This window comes from Euprymna scolopes, chromosome 15, assembly GCF_053919585.1.
Source record: "Euprymna scolopes isolate OS-2025 chromosome 15, ASM5391958v1, whole genome shotgun sequence".
Taxonomy (NCBI): Eukaryota; Metazoa; Mollusca; class Cephalopoda; order Sepiida; family Sepiolidae; genus Euprymna; species Euprymna scolopes.
This window is the reverse complement of record NC_136496.1, coordinates 97,108,942-97,126,097: the sequence shown is the minus strand read 5'-3', so window position 1 is coordinate 97,126,097 and position 17,156 is coordinate 97,108,942. Positions and strand designations below refer to the sequence as shown.

The 17,156-nt window shown below is 35.2% G+C and overlaps 1 protein-coding gene across 1 annotated transcript in view; it reads right to left on the bottom strand.

The window, feature by feature from the left end:
• Positions 1 to 17,156, bottom strand: part of LOC145294205 (uncharacterized) — a 37,177-nt gene that overhangs the window by 17,620 nt on the left and 2,401 nt on the right. Inside the window, exons 2-4 of the mRNA XM_080141314.1 lie at positions 16,959 to 17,084; positions 11,607 to 11,724; positions 4,089 to 4,271 (exon numbers count right to left, since the gene is read on the bottom strand). Of these exons, the coding sequence (XP_079997440.1) occupies positions 4,089 to 4,271; positions 11,607 to 11,724; positions 16,959 to 17,084 (427 nt within the window). The remainder of the gene's footprint in view (positions 1 to 4,088; positions 4,272 to 11,606; positions 11,725 to 16,958; positions 17,085 to 17,156) is intronic.

Here is a 17,156-nt window from a genome sequence, read left to right as displayed (position 1 = left end):
CCCCCCCAATCTCCCCATGTTAAGAACGGCTTTCGAGGTTGGGGGGGGGGTTATTCTGAAAGCCGTTCTTAACATGGGGTGGTTGGGGGTGTTTATACTACGTTGGGGCAGGTCATAAAAAAATACCAAAGATTTTGAATGAGGAAATGATAAAAAGGTTGAAGAAGAAGAATGCACATATTTAGGAATTGTGTTTTACATGCTGGTATTAATTGGATGGCTTTTAGAAATTGAATTAAAAGTCAACCCATCTTTGGCCAGGTCTTTATTTATTCCTCGTTCTCTCAGTTTTGTTTTTATCCCTTCCTACGTTTTCATTGGCCAACTTCTGCTACCAAAACTGTTCTACATCTACTAACTGAAGAAGTCTCATCCGTTCTTTCAACATGGCCAGACCACCAAAGTCTTCTGTCACATGTCACTATTTAATCTTCCTCTGGGGTCATCAGAACTAAGTCTGTCTTTTCACATTCCATTGCATCATTCTTTTTATGGAAATCGCTCCAGACAAGACATGAAGCATAAGGAACTAAAAGAATGAAAGATAATTATAACAAAGACAGGAGACCAAGACTATGGGTAAGACGAAAAAAGTCAGTAGGAAGAAAATTCCACAAGTCTGCAGTTCTTGGAAAGAAACTACTGGAATAGGAATTTGTATTACAATGAGGTATCAAAACAGCGAATTGATGGAGACCACTAGACCAACAAGTCAGACGAACTGGAACAAAGGAGACAGAGAATAGAACAGACAATTCTGAAAAACACATGCCACAATAATATTTATAGAAAAGACTGGGACTAGCAACATCACGTCTATGAGAGAGAGATTACAGAAAAGACAAGGTGAAATGGAGTCAGACAAAAAATACATTTCTACACTTTATCAAGAACCCTCAAATGGGACAGGTATTCACCAGCACCAATATGACAACAGTATTCCATACATGGTCTGATAGTAGATTTGTAGAAATAGCGAATAACCTCAAACCTGCTTTCCAACTAACTACAATTCGGTCGTCTTCAAGTTCAATGTAAATAAAATCTTGATGAGCCATCCTCTTAAGTAATCCAATTTATCAAATTTCCGCTACTAATGATTACTCTGATATTGTTGCATTGATTACTGTACACTCATTAACCCTTATCCTCGAGTGGCCTCCGGGCCTTGATAAGGGATGAATCCTATGTAAAAAAAAATTTCATAGTGTGAAAACAACTTAACAGTACAAGATCAACTGTAAATTTTGTCAGTGAAATTGTGAAAATATTGAGAATTTCGTTCATGATATAATGTAAAAGAGTTGCTTTTTGTTTTTTATTTATTTTATTTTTATTTTATTTATTTATTTATTTTTATTTTATTTATTTATTTTATTTATATTTTTTATTTTATTTATTTATTTTTTTTATTTTATTTATTTATTTTATTTTATTTACTTATTTATTTTTTTTATTTTATTTATTTATTTATTTTTCATTTATTTTTATTTTATTTATTTATTTTTTTTTTTGTTAGTGCCAATATCTAATGAACAGGTTTCCCAATTTATCTATCCAGCAACTGCTGTTTGTATTTTGGTCAGAGTGAACGCTGAAATGTAGAAGAAAAACAGGCAAGTTATAAGCCATATCTTTCTCTTCTCTCATGTATGTTTTTATTTTATTTTCATTTTTATTCTTTTTTTTTTTTCGTAGAGAACATGAGTACGTCGTTAAAATTCTTATCACCAGATGTAATGTTGTAGACTCAGCTCACAAAATTAAACAAAAGCAAAAGAGAACTAAGAATAAGATGAAGAGATATTTGCTTTGGAGCTAAATTTATGAGTTTTTCTTCTGGATGTTTATTTTTGCAATCCTAAACGCAGATGATCAGTAGGTTTCTTAGCTTCTGAAACGAAAAATGAGACAAATCTCAACTGAACACTGTTGTGTCACTATTGTGACAAGCTCTCAGAATCCAAACCTTATGATGGTACATCAACATCACAAAATAAGAGCCTGCAGAATAATCTCCATCATGAAACTGGCCAAAAATTTTGGACAAGACAGTCTTGCAAATGAAACAAAATCAAAAAAACAAATCTGCTATGGAAATAGTTCAAAAGAATCGCTAAAAATATACCAAGACCTTCTATAACAAAAAAACTGGAAGAATGGACAGAGCAACAGCATGCTAAATATCTTCTCTGTGAATTTACCAAGGATCATATAGATAAGGAAGGGTCTATAGACTGGCTAAAAAGTAGGATTGCTCCATTATGATCATAAAAGGAATGATGATCAATGCTTTTAAGAAGATGAGTGATCTCAACAATGACAATGAGTGCAGATTCTGCCACACAGAAGTAGAGAATGTAAGCCACCTGACATCCAGCTGTAAGGTTTTGAGGGGGGGGGCGGTTACTATAAAATGCAACATAATGAAATATGCAAATATCTCCACTGGACCATCCATAAAAAGTTGAATATTGAATATCAGCAAGTCCTATGAACATATACAAAAAACAAAAAGATTGGAAATACGTCATACACCATCCATGTGGTTAAATAATCAAGTGTTAACTATTCTACACTTGCTATAATGCATTAACTATGCTGCACTTCCAACTAACAATTTTCAGGGTTAAATTTGACACACTGCTGTCAAAAACTAGATACTCCAAAACTCGACACTCTGCTGTCAAAACTTGCAACTCAAAAAATTGACACTCTGCTGTCAAAACTCGCAACTCCAAAACTTGACACTCTGCTACAACATCCAATCCAAATCAAATAAGTCTCTAAAAAATCCAACTTTTTTGTATAAACCGGAAGCATCTCATTTGCATATGAGATGACAAGATCACCAGCATATAAAGAGAAGCAGCAGTCGTTTTTCTTTTCTTCATTTTTTTTTGTCTGTACTGGACGCTACAGATGCACAGAAATAGGTTTGTACCAATTTTCAAGACATTTATGACTATGCAATTCATACAGCTACATACCTAGAAAATGCAGCTACTAAGAAACCTGACATAGTGATATGGGACAAGAACGAGAAAGAAGTAACTTTAGAAGTTAAGGTCCCCAATGATGCTGGATTAAACAAAGTTGAGAGGGAAAAGATAACAAAATACCAAAGTTTTATGTACATGAAAAGAAACTGGAATCGTAGGAAGATCTACATCATTCAAGTAATTATAAGAGCAACTGGATCCATAAAAAAGAATTTCGAAAACTACCTGGCAAATATTGTATGCCACAATCACGTTGACACACCAGTTCTCACCAGATCACCAAAGTTAAGCAACGTTGAGCCTGGCTAGTACCAGATTGGTGACCATTTGGGAAGGCACTGTATGTATCTTCTGAGAAGGTTGCGCGTGGGGCCAGCACCCTCACCCCATAAAAAAAAGAGCTCAGTCGCTACAAAAGCATCTACAAAGTTGTAGATGGCCTATGCCCTTCCAGGCGCTCAAGGGCTATGGATGGATGGATGGATCTGGCAAATATACCTGGTGGTGGTGGTGGTGGTGGTGGTGGTGGTGGTGGTGGTGGTGGTTATCACAAACTGTATATCCCAGTTTCAAAGTTTTTCACGTCTGATCTATATCTATATTTTTCAAAGTTATTATTTTTTACTTTTATTCAAACAAGACATATTGCAACTGAAGCATAAGGGGTTAGCTTGGTAGACACCAGATTTATAGGGGTCCAACCTATGTAGAGAGTTGAGCAGCAAGATACTTGTTCACATTACATTTAAGTTTCTACATGTTGGTACCATTAGGGAAACAGGAAGCAGAAAAAGAATTCCAATGGCAAGGGAAGAAAATACGGCATCTAGAGACGTTTATAGTGATGAGGTGGGATTTTGCAGCAAGTTGAGTGGGTTGAGGGTATTTTTGTTTAGCAGGTACAATAAGTTCATCAGCACACATCGCATGGAAGTACTTATAAAATAAACACAGGAATGCATCACTATGGTGATGTGACAGGGGCTAAAGCTTGGAAGATAGTTTGGGACCTATTAGGTTAAAAATTATTATTTGCTTTGTAGAGATATTGTAACGACAAAAAAAAGTATATGAAAAGTGCCTTACCTTGATGCCAAGGGACAACTGCGGCCAAATTCTGGGGAGTCTTTGGTCTAAGGTTCCACACTGGATGACCACCAATTTCTGGACCAATTAGTTGTTCGATGGCATTGAGGAGACGTTCATTTGACCACAGATCTTGTATTGCCTGAATTTGCAAGACAATCACATTAGGTATAATTCCAACTACTGCTAGCAAAAGAGGTACACGGTAATTACCCCTCCCCCTTTTTGAATTTGTTCATTTCCTTCTTTTGTCTATTTTTCTATTGAAATGCATTCTTTTATCTCTTTGTGAATGTTATCTATTTATTCCTTTGTAATTTTCATGGTGATTATTGAATAAACTTGATAACATCAGTATGAAGCGTCAACCCATTTTCTCTTCAAGGCTGATTGATAGGCTTTTTTTAACACTTTTTAACTACAAACAGAAGATTTGTTTGGGGAGAGAAAATTCATTCACGAATGAAAGAGTATCTAAAAGCGAGGCTTTTTTCTACTTGGAGATTGAGAGACATATAAAACATCATCAGGGGTAGCATGGGGAGAGTTTCTCTCTACATTTTCAGAACATGTTGTTCCTGTTGCTTCCCAAGTTCGACTGTCTAGACACTGTTCTGCTCCCCAAACACGTTATGTAATTTCTCTGTAATATCAATCGACACCTGACTTTCTAGTGCATTTTTCCCCGGAGCTAACCTTTGAAACCTCACCTCAATCATGCTAGCTGCACTGGGTCTATTTTCATTTATTGCCCGGTTATTTTCACATGTCCTTAATGTAACCCTTGACAAAATTCATACTAGTTAGCATAATCTCTACCTATTGGCATAGGGTTCCAATATATAACATTTATTTTATATAGAAAGATAAACATTAATATTTTGGTCATTTTTATGCAAATTCATGTTTCCTTTAGATATGAGAAAAAAAGAAATCAATTTACCTAGATGATGGTTTGTGTGTATGGGAGGAGGGGCTCGTTTTAAATTTAAAATTTCTGAATTCTATCGACTTACTTAAACAATTGTACATGGAATAAAACAATATTCGTAACGGACCAATTTGTTAAAAAAAAAAAATCGATTTAGAAATCTTAAGTGGCATGACCCTTGGAAGAAATGTGGTATTATGGTGATTGAAGATTCTAGCTAGGAAAATGATAGACAAATCTTAGACACAGTTACAAGGATGACTATAGATGCTCCCCTCCTTACACTTTTGAATAGCTTCGCACCTAAATTGTTTTTGAGAATTGTACTTTTCAGAAATAATTTTTTTTTTCTTCAAAACAATCATTGAATGATAAAAAAAAAAAAACAATAGTAAAATATAGTTAATAAAAGATCTTTTTGAACAACAATATGTAAATTAATCAACTTCAGTACTTACATCATATTGTAAGCGAATAACAGAGAAGAACACCGGTTGCTAGGACATCAGTGAATTGTAATATTTATTTGCTTCTTCACTGAGCAAATTAGGCACAAAGCTGTTTTTTAATATGGAGAGAAAGGGGAGGGGAAGGGGAAGGGAAAAGAGGGACCAGCTCCCCTGAGGTGGGTGAGAGAGCTGAATAGTGACAATTGGTATGAAGGATTTCCCCTACATTGACCAAAACGGATTGCAGTGGTCTGATATGTGGGGTTGCCCCCACATATAGTCTTTAGTGCAGCATCCCGGGCCAAGAAGGCTAGGGAATTGCTAGGACATCAGTGAGTTACTTCCCCTTGGGCAGAGAGACCCAAAAATCGGGAGGCGAAAGCATGCTTTCCCCATGATGGGACCACGAAGAGAATGAGTAAATCTTTTCATTGTATGTTCTGTTATTTGTCTTCGTCACATTTGTTAATACTCCTTATTCAATGTCTCCCATGGCGTTGAGTTACATATCTATACTTTTCTTTTGCAGAGAGCAGGGATGTACGGAAGGTGGGGTTAGGGGTGCTCAAGCACCTGCCCCTTTTACTCCTGTTATAAAAGTGTCCTTTTCAGAGGAATGTATTATAGGCCTGTGCCCACTATTACTACATTTTTTCGATTTTTTTTTTACCGATAGAAAAAAAAAAATAATGAAAACAAATACAACAATATATGCATAAACAATGCATAAAACACATTAGGTGCTTATATTTTGTAAATTTGAACTAATTTGAAATAAGGTGTTTTATTTTAAAATAATTTTTTTTTATCTTGAAATAAGTTTTTTTTATCTTGAAATAAAGTTTTTTTTTTATCTTGAAATAAGTTTTTTTTATCTTGAAATAAAGTGCTTTACCTTAAAATAAGATTTTTTTTTATCTTGAAATAAGGTGTTTTATCTTAAAATAAGTTGTTGTTTTTTTATCTTAAAATAAGGTTTTTTAATCTTGAAATAAGGTTTTTTTATCTTAAAATAAGTTTTTTTTATCTTAAAATAAGATTTTTTAATCTTGAAATGTTTTTTATCTTGAAATAAGGATTTTTTTTATCTTGAAATAAGGTTTTTTAATCTTGAAATAAGGTTTTTTATCTTGAAATAAGGTTTTTTTTTAATCTTCAAATAAGTTTTTTTTAATCTTGAAATAAAGTTTTTTAATTTTGCAATAAGGGTTTTTTATCTTGAAATAAGTTTTTTTTATCTTGAAATAAGGTTTTTTAATCTTGAAATAAGTTTTTTTTTTATCTTTAAATAAGTTTTTTTTTTCTTGAAATAAGGTTTTTTCTACCTTGAAATAAGGTTTTTTCTATCTTGAAATAAGTTTTTTTTTTATTTTGAAATAAGGTTTTTTTATCTTGAAATAAGTTTTTTATCTTGAAATAAGTTTTTTTTATCTTAAAATAAGTTTTTTTATCTTGAAATAAGTTTTTTTTATCTTGGAATGAGATGCTAATGCAACACATGAGCCTAATTTCCTCATTTAATCGTTTAGATATTACAAATATAAGAAAAAGAAGATTGTGGTTGTGCTTATTTTTGGTAAGTGTCCTTTTCTATGAAGGAGAATTGTTGTACCCGGAAATTCTTCTTCAAGTTTTGTCAGGCGATCAGCAAACCCAAACTCTTCATATAAATCTGAAAATCCCAACCCGAAAAAAAAAAAAAAAAAATTAATAATTGGTACGATAGAGAGAATACAAGAGCCAAACAATTTTTTTTAAACTGTAAATAAATATAAATCTATGGCTTATAGATTTGTTTTCCAATCATTTGTGATGAGAAAATAATTTTTACTTATATATAAAAGACACTCTTTTTGTTTTAATTTTCTTATCATTGAGTTTTTCCTGGGGATGGGGCATTCTACCGGGTGCCAAACATTCTCCCATTAGTTTAGTTACTCCAACCGAGAGATCTTTTTAAGATTCTAACTGTCCTTTTAAGTGCTATTGTTTGTATTTCTTTTGCACTTGGTTCACTGTGTGTGTGCGTGTGTTCCCTATGGACTATGAAATGGTCAATTTAAAAACAAAATTTCACACAAATGTGCTTCATGTGTTTGAGAGTGTTCTTAGATAGATTGTGTATGGAAATGCCTGTGATAATATAAAAAATTGATAATCGAAAAAATCCAATTAAAGAAAGAACAATCTGATTTTGAACAAAGTTAACATCTTATAAAGCCTAATATCACCAGTGCGTTTAAGAAGTTTTATCACCGCACAAGCATAAGGGATTGGTGTATAAAATCAATAGTACATTCTTTAATAAGACAGAGATGTGTTCAAAATGAATGTTTCTGCTTAGAACACAACTGGACCATGATACTTGACTTTTGTATTTTAAACTTTAATTCAAGCCATTATATAAAAATGATTTTATAAAATCAAGATTAGGTTCTTTACGGTGCAATATAGACTACAATGTATTGTGGACTAAGCCACTGTGAGATGTGAAATCTCTTCCCGGTCCACTATGGTGGTTCCTGTCTAGAGCAGAAAGTCAATCGATTTGATTGAAAAATGGTCGATTTCACTGATTTCAATAATAATAAAAGTATTGGAAGAGTAGAGCGTTCATTGATCCTCATTCAATCCTGGGCAACGTCGAGTCTCCCTGTTAGTAACATATAAGATGTCAACCAATGAGTAAGATGTCTTTAACAAGTTGACAAAAACCAGTTAAAAAATTGAAATATTAGTAGTTTCCATTTTCAGTAAAATGTTTCTCTGTTCCTTTGAAGAAATATAACCGATCAGTCTTTAGCTAGATGGGTTTGATTCAATCGTTAGCTGCACTTTGTTCAGTCTTTATTTAGCTGAGTTTAGTTCAGTTTTTAATAAGCTGAGTTTATTAGTAAGCTGATTTTCTTTTAAAAACAAACTTGAAGTATGGCATCAATATGGAAAATCCAGGCCAAAAACAACCAAACCTAAAAGCAGATCATTGCTGAAGGCAGCAACCTTTGAAACCAACCGACATGCAGACCTCGAGTCAAAAGGAAAGAGAAGGAAGGAGAAAGAAGAACGTCCTCGAGCCAATACTCCTAATAGAAATAGAACTATCTGCCCTCAATTCAAAAGGGCAGTTTGAGTCCGGAATCAGCCTTGCTCGTTACTTCTGTACACACCAAAACCCAGAACATGACCACTATCCTCACCGTTGCGGGGTCACCAAGGGAGAGAGTATGATTAAAACAAATCTACTGTGTAGATTTTTTTTTATTCAGAAAAACAAAAGTGTAAAAATTTATTGTTTATTTCTTTTAGAACCTATTTTTCGAAATTTCACCCAAACATATGCATGAAATAAATTATATATTATATGTGTGCTTTGGATCTACCTTTTTTTTTTTCTTTAAATCAAAAACTAGGTAGAATAAACATTTAAAAATCCCTTTAGATCGTGTTTTGCTTGCTTATTTAAAATTTTTGTTTTATTTGTTTTGGTAACTAGTATTTCTATTTGGAAGAAAGTCCGGGAAGTATTTTAATTCAGATTTTAATACCTTATCACTCACTTTAATCACTTTAAATACCCTATAAATCGCATAAAGAGAAAAACAAATGAAACATATTGTATCTTGCATTGAATTAAAGGGTTGATATGCCATAAAATAGACAAACCAAACGAAATTCAACCAAAACAATTAAAAGAGAAACAGTGGGACATGTTGTCATGTGACTGCTTCCCTACAGGCTAGAACATGGTCATTTTCAAATCCAATATCAACAAATACCTGTTGAGTCATACTCTGAAGTTATCATTTTTTTCATCGTTCTCAATCCTTTTTTATTTTTTTACTGTCATATCATTCAACCAACAATCTCACTAACATTTATTCTTGAATAGTAATGGCCCAAAGCTAGAATAAGCCACATCAGTATTGTACCATAATGTGTGGCAACATCAGGTAGACAGAAGTAGCTGTAGTGAAATAGAGAGAGAATCAGTAGGAGGTAGCAGGACTGGTGACGTCACGCAGAGATAGCAGTGGCAGTAAGGCAGAGAGAGTGGAGTGGGAAAGATGTGATGACATGAACAGCAGGAGCGGAGCAGATGACAGAAAATTTCCGCTAGCCGGTGACAGCTCTGTGAAAATTTGTTATGTAAAATGAAAAGCCCGGACAGGAAATAAAAGTGTCTCTGAAAAAAGGGTGAGTTCAAAGTATTCCTTTTATTATTTGTTTGGCACTTCGATGGGCTCGACAGAGGAGAGGAAGAAAGAAATGACATTGGAACCATAGAAGTAGCACGGAGGAAATTGGTTCCGGATCTGCATGATTTATCCTATGAGGAGAGTGGATCTTCCAACTCTGGTGTTCTGCCAAATAAGAGGAGATGCCATCCAAGTTTTCAAATATCTACATGGGGAATACAACATGGACTGTCTCAAGATTCTTCCTTTGAAACAAGATTGTAGGACCCGTGGGAATTCTTGTGTTTGTATAAGCAGTGACATTAGAAGGGGCAGCTGCGTCTATTCAAGCACACTTCTTCTCCCAGCATGTGGTGAACGTGTGGAACTAGCTGCCAAAAGAAGTGGTATCTGCAGTCACTCAATACCTTCAAAGCCAATCTAGATAAACATTGGAAGAATGGATGTATAACTGGGCATATGCTAAATATAATTAGATCCATCTAAGACAATAGAAGCATGCAGGTTGTCATTGACAGACGTACATCTAAGCAGCATAACATTAAGGTAGGAGTGCCTCAGGGGTCGATCCATGGACCATTATTATTCCTAATATTCATAAATGACCTTCCTGATAATATTGTGTCCAAGATGGGTATATTTGCTGATGATACAATGCTCTATAATATGCATGAGGGAAGAACAGATGTACATAAATCTAAGACAATGGCAGAATTGTTAGAAAATGATTTCCAGAGTATAGTGGAATGGGGCCGCAAATGGATGTTAACATTTAATGCTAGTAAAACTAAGCTGCTCTCCTTTAACAATTACAAGACGCCCCTATATCCATGACAAATAGCACTCTATGTGAGAATTCTACCTTCAAACTCCTCGGCCTAACATTTGCGAGCAATATGAATTGGAACAAATGCATAGAGGACATTTCAAAGGCTGCTGCAAAGATGGTGGGTTCCCTCTATCGAGCTAGAAGACTACTCACACCTGAGAGTATCCTGTACCTCTACAAGGCCACCATTCGCCCATGCATGGGATATTGTTGCCACATCTGGGCTGGTGTATCTACCACTTGTCTCGCCCTCTTAGATAAAGTCCAAAAATGAACTGTCAATCTAATCGGTTCCACTTTATCAACTAAGCTCCAACCCCTGTCCCATTGCCGCAATGTTGCATCACTTTGCGTGCTTTACAAATATTTTAATGAAATGTGTTCTTATGAACTCGTTTCACTTGTACCCCCTGGACGTACATATCCCCAACAAACCCGCTTAGCAATAAGATCTCACCCCTTCACTGTTGATATCCCTAAATGCCAGAAAGCTTTCTATTCTAATTGTTTCTTCCCTCGAACAGCTAGACTTTGGAATTCCCTTCCTGCTGCCTGCTTCCCTGATTGTACTGGTAAGCAGAAGTTTAAATGTTACATAAACAAATATCTTGTTAATCTTTCCTAGACATGGCCCCAAATAGTAGCCCCTTAATCCCAAGTAGTGATATGTTTTGTGAGGGGTGAACATGCGTAAAACAAAAAAGGAATCACCCATATTGCTTTGATAGTCCTGTATATGACCTTAAACTATATCCAGTGGTGAGGCCCCAGCTTGCAGGCTTTGGAGAGTGTAGCACCACCTTTTAATTGCCATTGCTCCCAGGTTCACTTTGACCCAGAGTGGTAGTACCTGTTAGGATTCCAACTATGGGTTAAATAGAAACCGACTTGAAAACAACAAATATATTCTATTAAAAAAATTTTCTTCAAAATCTTTGGATTCGGCATTAAATAACCTGAAAAGGGTTGATATGCCGTAAAACAAGAACAGCCAACCAACCATATCGCTTTGACCACAAGTCTAGAGATGCTGTGTATTCAGGCTTGTGTTCTTTCTCACCATAGACTGTATTGCATTAGTATGATGAAAAAATAGAAGGAAATCTAACTTACTTTTTACCTTGCCTACTTCGTACAGCCTTTGTGCTAAGTCATCAACGAGTTTGTCAATGGCTTTTCGGCAAGCATCCAATTCTTCTTGAAGGAAATAATCCTCTACCACCACAAAACCCTGAAATCAAGAAATAAAGTCATTAAAATAGGTTCAAATTACATCACATAAAATCTCTGCATCACATGAAATTGAAATGAGATGCTAATAGACATAAAGAGAACATAAGTAAGGTAATAATAGTTCTTCTGTAGGAGACGTCTCCCTGCACTGCTCTTGCTTTTTCTCCTGCCCCTTCGTAGCAGTGGGCCGATATCAATGGACTTTTTTTCTTTTTTTTTTATATCAAAACGGCCATTAACAATGTTTCGTTTTGTTTTTAAATGTTTAACACATTGCAAACTGATGTAAATTATTGCACAATAAAAATAATTAAATTAAAATAAAAATAATTTTTCTTATTTCGAATTATTTAAACAAGTAAAAATTCCATTTTTTTACTTGATTACTAAATTAAAAAATTTATTCTAGCAAATTACGGTACCTAACAATTTAATAAACAAAAATATCGTAAAAACTGAATTTAACTTGAAAATAATATAAAAAAAAATAGTTTTTTACATTTAGTAATCAACTGATATGAATTATTACACAGTAAAAATAATTAGATTAAAACAAAAATCATTTTTCTTATTTCGAATTATTTAATCAAGTAAAATTTACAATTACAATAAAAAAAAATGATTTTTTTTTTTATTAAATTGTTAGGTAATTTTCTAGAATAACTTTTTAAATTTAGTAAGCAAGTAAAAATTTGAATTTTTACCTGATTAAATAATTCGAAATAAGAAAAATGGATTTTTGTTCAATTTGATTATTTTTATTATGCAATAATTTATATAAGTATGAAATATGTTAACAATCAAAAAAAAAGAAAAAACACGTTGTCAATGACCGTGTTGGTACAAAAATGTCCACTGATATCGGCCTGCTTCTATAAATTCAGAATAGGGGCATATAAGCAAGAAAGTAAAAGTAGTTCAGGGAGACATCTCCTACAGGAGAACCAAAGTAATAATTTTATTTCCTACTTACTGTACTTTTTTTTCTGGTTGTTTCAATCTTTGTATTGGGCAACAAGAAGAAGAAGAAGAAGAAGAAGAAGAAGAAGAAGAAACTGCTTGGTCTAACATTCACATGAAACATAAGTTGGAACAATTACATTGAAAACATTGCCAGGGCCGCTGCGAAGAAGGTAGGCTCTCTCTACCGTGCTAGAAAACTCTGAAAGTATCCTGTACCTCTATAAGGCCACCATTCGCCCATGTATGGAGTATTGCTGTCACATTTGGGCTGGTGCATCTGCTGCTAGTCTCTTGCTCCTAGACAAGGTTCAAAAGAGAGTCATCAGTCTGATAGGTCCTGAACTGGCATCTAAGCTTCATCCCTCTGCCTGTTCTACAAGTATTTTAATGGTAAATGCTCTGACGAACTGCAGACACTTGTGCCCCCACGATGTAGACACCCTCGTCAAACCTGACAGGCAGCTAAATTCCACCCCCACGCAGTAGAGACCCTAGATGTAAAAGATCTTTCTACTCCAGTAGTTTCTTCCCCAGAACCGCTAGACTCTGGAATTCCATTCCAGGTCCCTGCTTCCCCAACTGTACTGACATGCAGAAGTTCAAGTGTAACGTGAACCGACATCTTGCTGCCCAAATCCCAACATAGTGCCCCAGTAGTTGCTGCTCCTGATAGTAGCCCCCTACACCAAAGTGGCAATGTGCCTTGTTTGGGGTGAAAATGCAATAAAAAAAAAGAAAAAAAAGAAGAAGAAGAAGTTTCTGCATTGTCAACCAAGTTCCAAATTCTGCCCCATCACTGCAATGTCACATCTTTGTGCTTGTTTTCAAGTACTTTAATGGAATGTGCTGTGAGAAATTTGCAGCATTGGTGCCTCCTCAATTTAAATACCCTGACTAACCCAACGAGCAACAAAATACTGTACCTTCACTGTAGAGATCCTCCAATGCTGGAGAGTTTGCTTGTTAAGTTTTGAGACATTGTGTTGAACAAAGATGGCGGCATAGTTCAAATCAGTAACCAAGATGGCGGCCAAGAATCAAATGCGGTCCGTGGCGTAGTTAACGGCGAACTGATTGAATTCAAAATTCAACATTTTTATAATAATTTTGAAACGATTTCATTGGTTGTTTAGCACAGCCGGTGGTTAAAAAAATGATTGGCGAATCCATTCGTCTCATAGCCCCATTAGTCCTCTGATAGGGAAGGTCTCCTAGCGGCTTCAGCTGCAGGGAGACAGGGTAGAAGTACTAAGGATTCATCACTTGACACTCAGCCCGACAGGTGAGGGGCCAGGAACCGGCTCAGCACCTGTCGGACTGAGGTACACCGCCTGGGTAATACCTAGGAGGTCCACCCTCCCAAGCCTTGCCACTGGTCTTTCTGGTGGAGTAAGTTTATAGCTTACTGCCTGAGGCGCCCACTCAGGCAATTTTTTCAATTGCCGGAGTGCCCCTCCTTTAGGGGAGCCTGCTGTTTTCCCACTTTCCGGCCTTGTGCCACATTTTGCTGAGGTGGGCAGCAAATAAATCTCTACCCCCATTAGTTCATCTTTTGGCTGTATACGTTATTCATTGCGCTTCTTACTGTTATTATTGTTATTATTGTTGTTATTATTGTTATTATTGTTATTACTGTTATTATTGTTATTATTGTTATTACTGTTATTATTGTTATTATTATTGTTATTATTGTTATTACTGTTATTATTGTTATTATTGTTATTACTGTTATTATTATTGTTATTATTGTTATTATTATTGTCATTATTATTGTTATTATTGTTATTACTGTTATTATTGTTATTATTGTTATTACTGTTATTATTATTGTTATTACTGTTATTATTGTTATTATTGTTATTACTGTTATTATTGTTATTATTATTGTTATTATTGTTATTATTGTTATTACTGTTATTATTGTTATTACTGTTATTATTATTGTTATTACTGTTATTATTGTTATTATTGTTATTACTGTTATTATTGTTATTATTGTTATTACTGTTATTATTATTGTTATTATTGTTATTATTGTTGTTATTATTGTTATTACTGTTATTATTGTTATTATTATTGTTATTATTGTTATTGTTGTTATTATTGTTATTATTGTTATTATTATTGTTATTTCTTTCTGTTAAATTTGTTATTGCTTTCCCTTTTCTTCCCCCGTCGCTACTTATTTAGTGGCAGATCTTCCTGTTTTTTTTTTCTTGTTACCCGTCGGCCATGGAATATGCCAGCTGTGAGCCGTCGGAGCCTGCGAAGGAGAAGTCAAAGTTGGAGAATGTAGTCTGGAAGAAGCCGGCAGCTGTCAAAGTTGATTTAGAATCCTTCTTGGAGGAAACTAAGAAGTGCGTGGAACATCTTACCACTAACTGGATTACCGTGGAGCAATTTAGACTAGAAGAATTCGCCAAGAAAACGATATCACTTTTTGTAATTGACAGAAAAACGAAAAAGCTAATTCGATCGACCAAAGAGATTGTAACTAAATTGATTGCAACCGTAGGCATGAGGGCAGAAAAAATAACAAAGGCGAGAGGTTACAACACCTGGGCAGCCCTTTTTAAGTCTGAAGAGGACTGCATCAAACTATCAAAAAATGAAATAATTACACCGGACTACATTTTGAGGATGGAATACCTGGGACGAAGACGCACAACCATCTCCATATTCGAAGTCCCTGGTGTAGTAACAGTGGAGTATTTAGATGCCTACCTCCTCCAATTTGGAGATATAACAGGAGTAAATGTCGACCAGTATAATGGTGTCTGGTCTTTTGACATACTACTAAATAAGGAGACTTACTACAAAATTCCCTATTATATAGAAGCAGAAAACAAAAAATTACCCATAGTAGTGGCAGGAAGGTGACGGCGTCCGGCATGTCACCAATTTGTTGAGGTGGTGCAAATTAGGAATAATGTATTGCTTTGAGGAAGAAACGAACGATGTGTTAAATTGAATTAAACGAACTAGGATTTATTTTGTGAAGAAACAAATGAAAGAAAAGGGTACTACATGTGTTTAGTTTGGCGTGCGTCTCTCGCTGTTAACTGGTGAGAAGGAAAGCGTATTGTTGTGGAGAGAGAGAGAGAGTGTGTGTGTATGAGTGCTTCGCTCAAACTCATCCATTTCATTTTAAAATAACGAGGTCACCATCATTTGTAGAGGGGTCACCATCGTTTGTAGAGGACTAGGATATATAAATCCTAATCCCGTCACAAAAGAAAATAACGAAAAAAATGGAATGAAGGAAACAAAAACTAAATTGCTGGATAAAATAAACATGTCGTTTATTTACTGAAAAATGAATGTGTATAACACGTGTTCATGTCCGCATTCGGGTGTAACCATCGTTTGTTGAGGGACTGGTGGTGTAGAAAGAAAAGGAAATATGTGTTCATCTCACTATCGTTTGTTCGTGCGTGGGAAGAGAAGTGAGTAATGTTGTGGAAATGGGAATGATAGCCCAGCATGTAGACAAAGAAAAAGATAGAGGGTTAAGCTGTGCGCCATGTTAGCAGTCAGCTACGCGGAGGTGTTCTCCGGTACAAGTAGTAGATAGAGAGAGAGAAAGAGTGAGAATGTCAATCCAGTTCATGGAGAGAGAAAGCGTATAAAGTGTACGTACTGTTTGTTAGCTTTTTGCCCCACATATAGTAGCAAGTGGTGTGAGGCACGCCTGCCCAAACGGCGGAGGCTGGTCCGTAGACCACTCACCTCGGAAGCTGGTCCGAAAAGAAAGAAGCTGCTTATTGCTCTTGGTTTTATAGGTGTTTCCGGTGGTCTTTTGTGCATGTGTGGATTTCCTTTGAAGGGGAAGTGACGTTGCCCATGTGTGCGTACGTGTTTGTGTATGTGAGTACATGTGTGTACGTTAGCATGTGTGCATACACGTGAATGTGAGTGTATATACGCGAATGTAAATATATGTACGTGTGTGGACGTGTGTGCGTATGTTTGTGTGCGCGTATGTATATGACAAGTAATATAGCTTGAGATGTGAACGTGTGTTTTTGTGTGAGACTAGAAAAGGCTCGCGCAGACTTTACTTTATTTTTTTTCCCTCAGTTTTTTATATATTTGTTACACTATAAAATGTATTTTGGTAACGAGTTCCCTCTCCCCCGCCTGACATCGTTACTTGTTAGTTGTGGTTTTATTTAGATGCACTTCTATATATTAGTAGTTCGAGGTGCCTTAAATAAGTTTCCAGACTTTTTCATATGGACACTTTTATTGATAGTACACACATGAAACTCGAGTTCCCTTTGAAGTAATCCCCTCCGGCTGCAATGCACTTGTTGCTCTCAGTTGTGTAAATTTTTCTATCAAAAAAAGGATGAACTGTTTCATTGAATTTTCGTCTTCAGTCATGAAAGATTTCTGAATAAAAAAAAAGAATTTCTTTCAAAAAATACTTATCGTCTGTCAATAAGAACGTTTGAATAAACACAA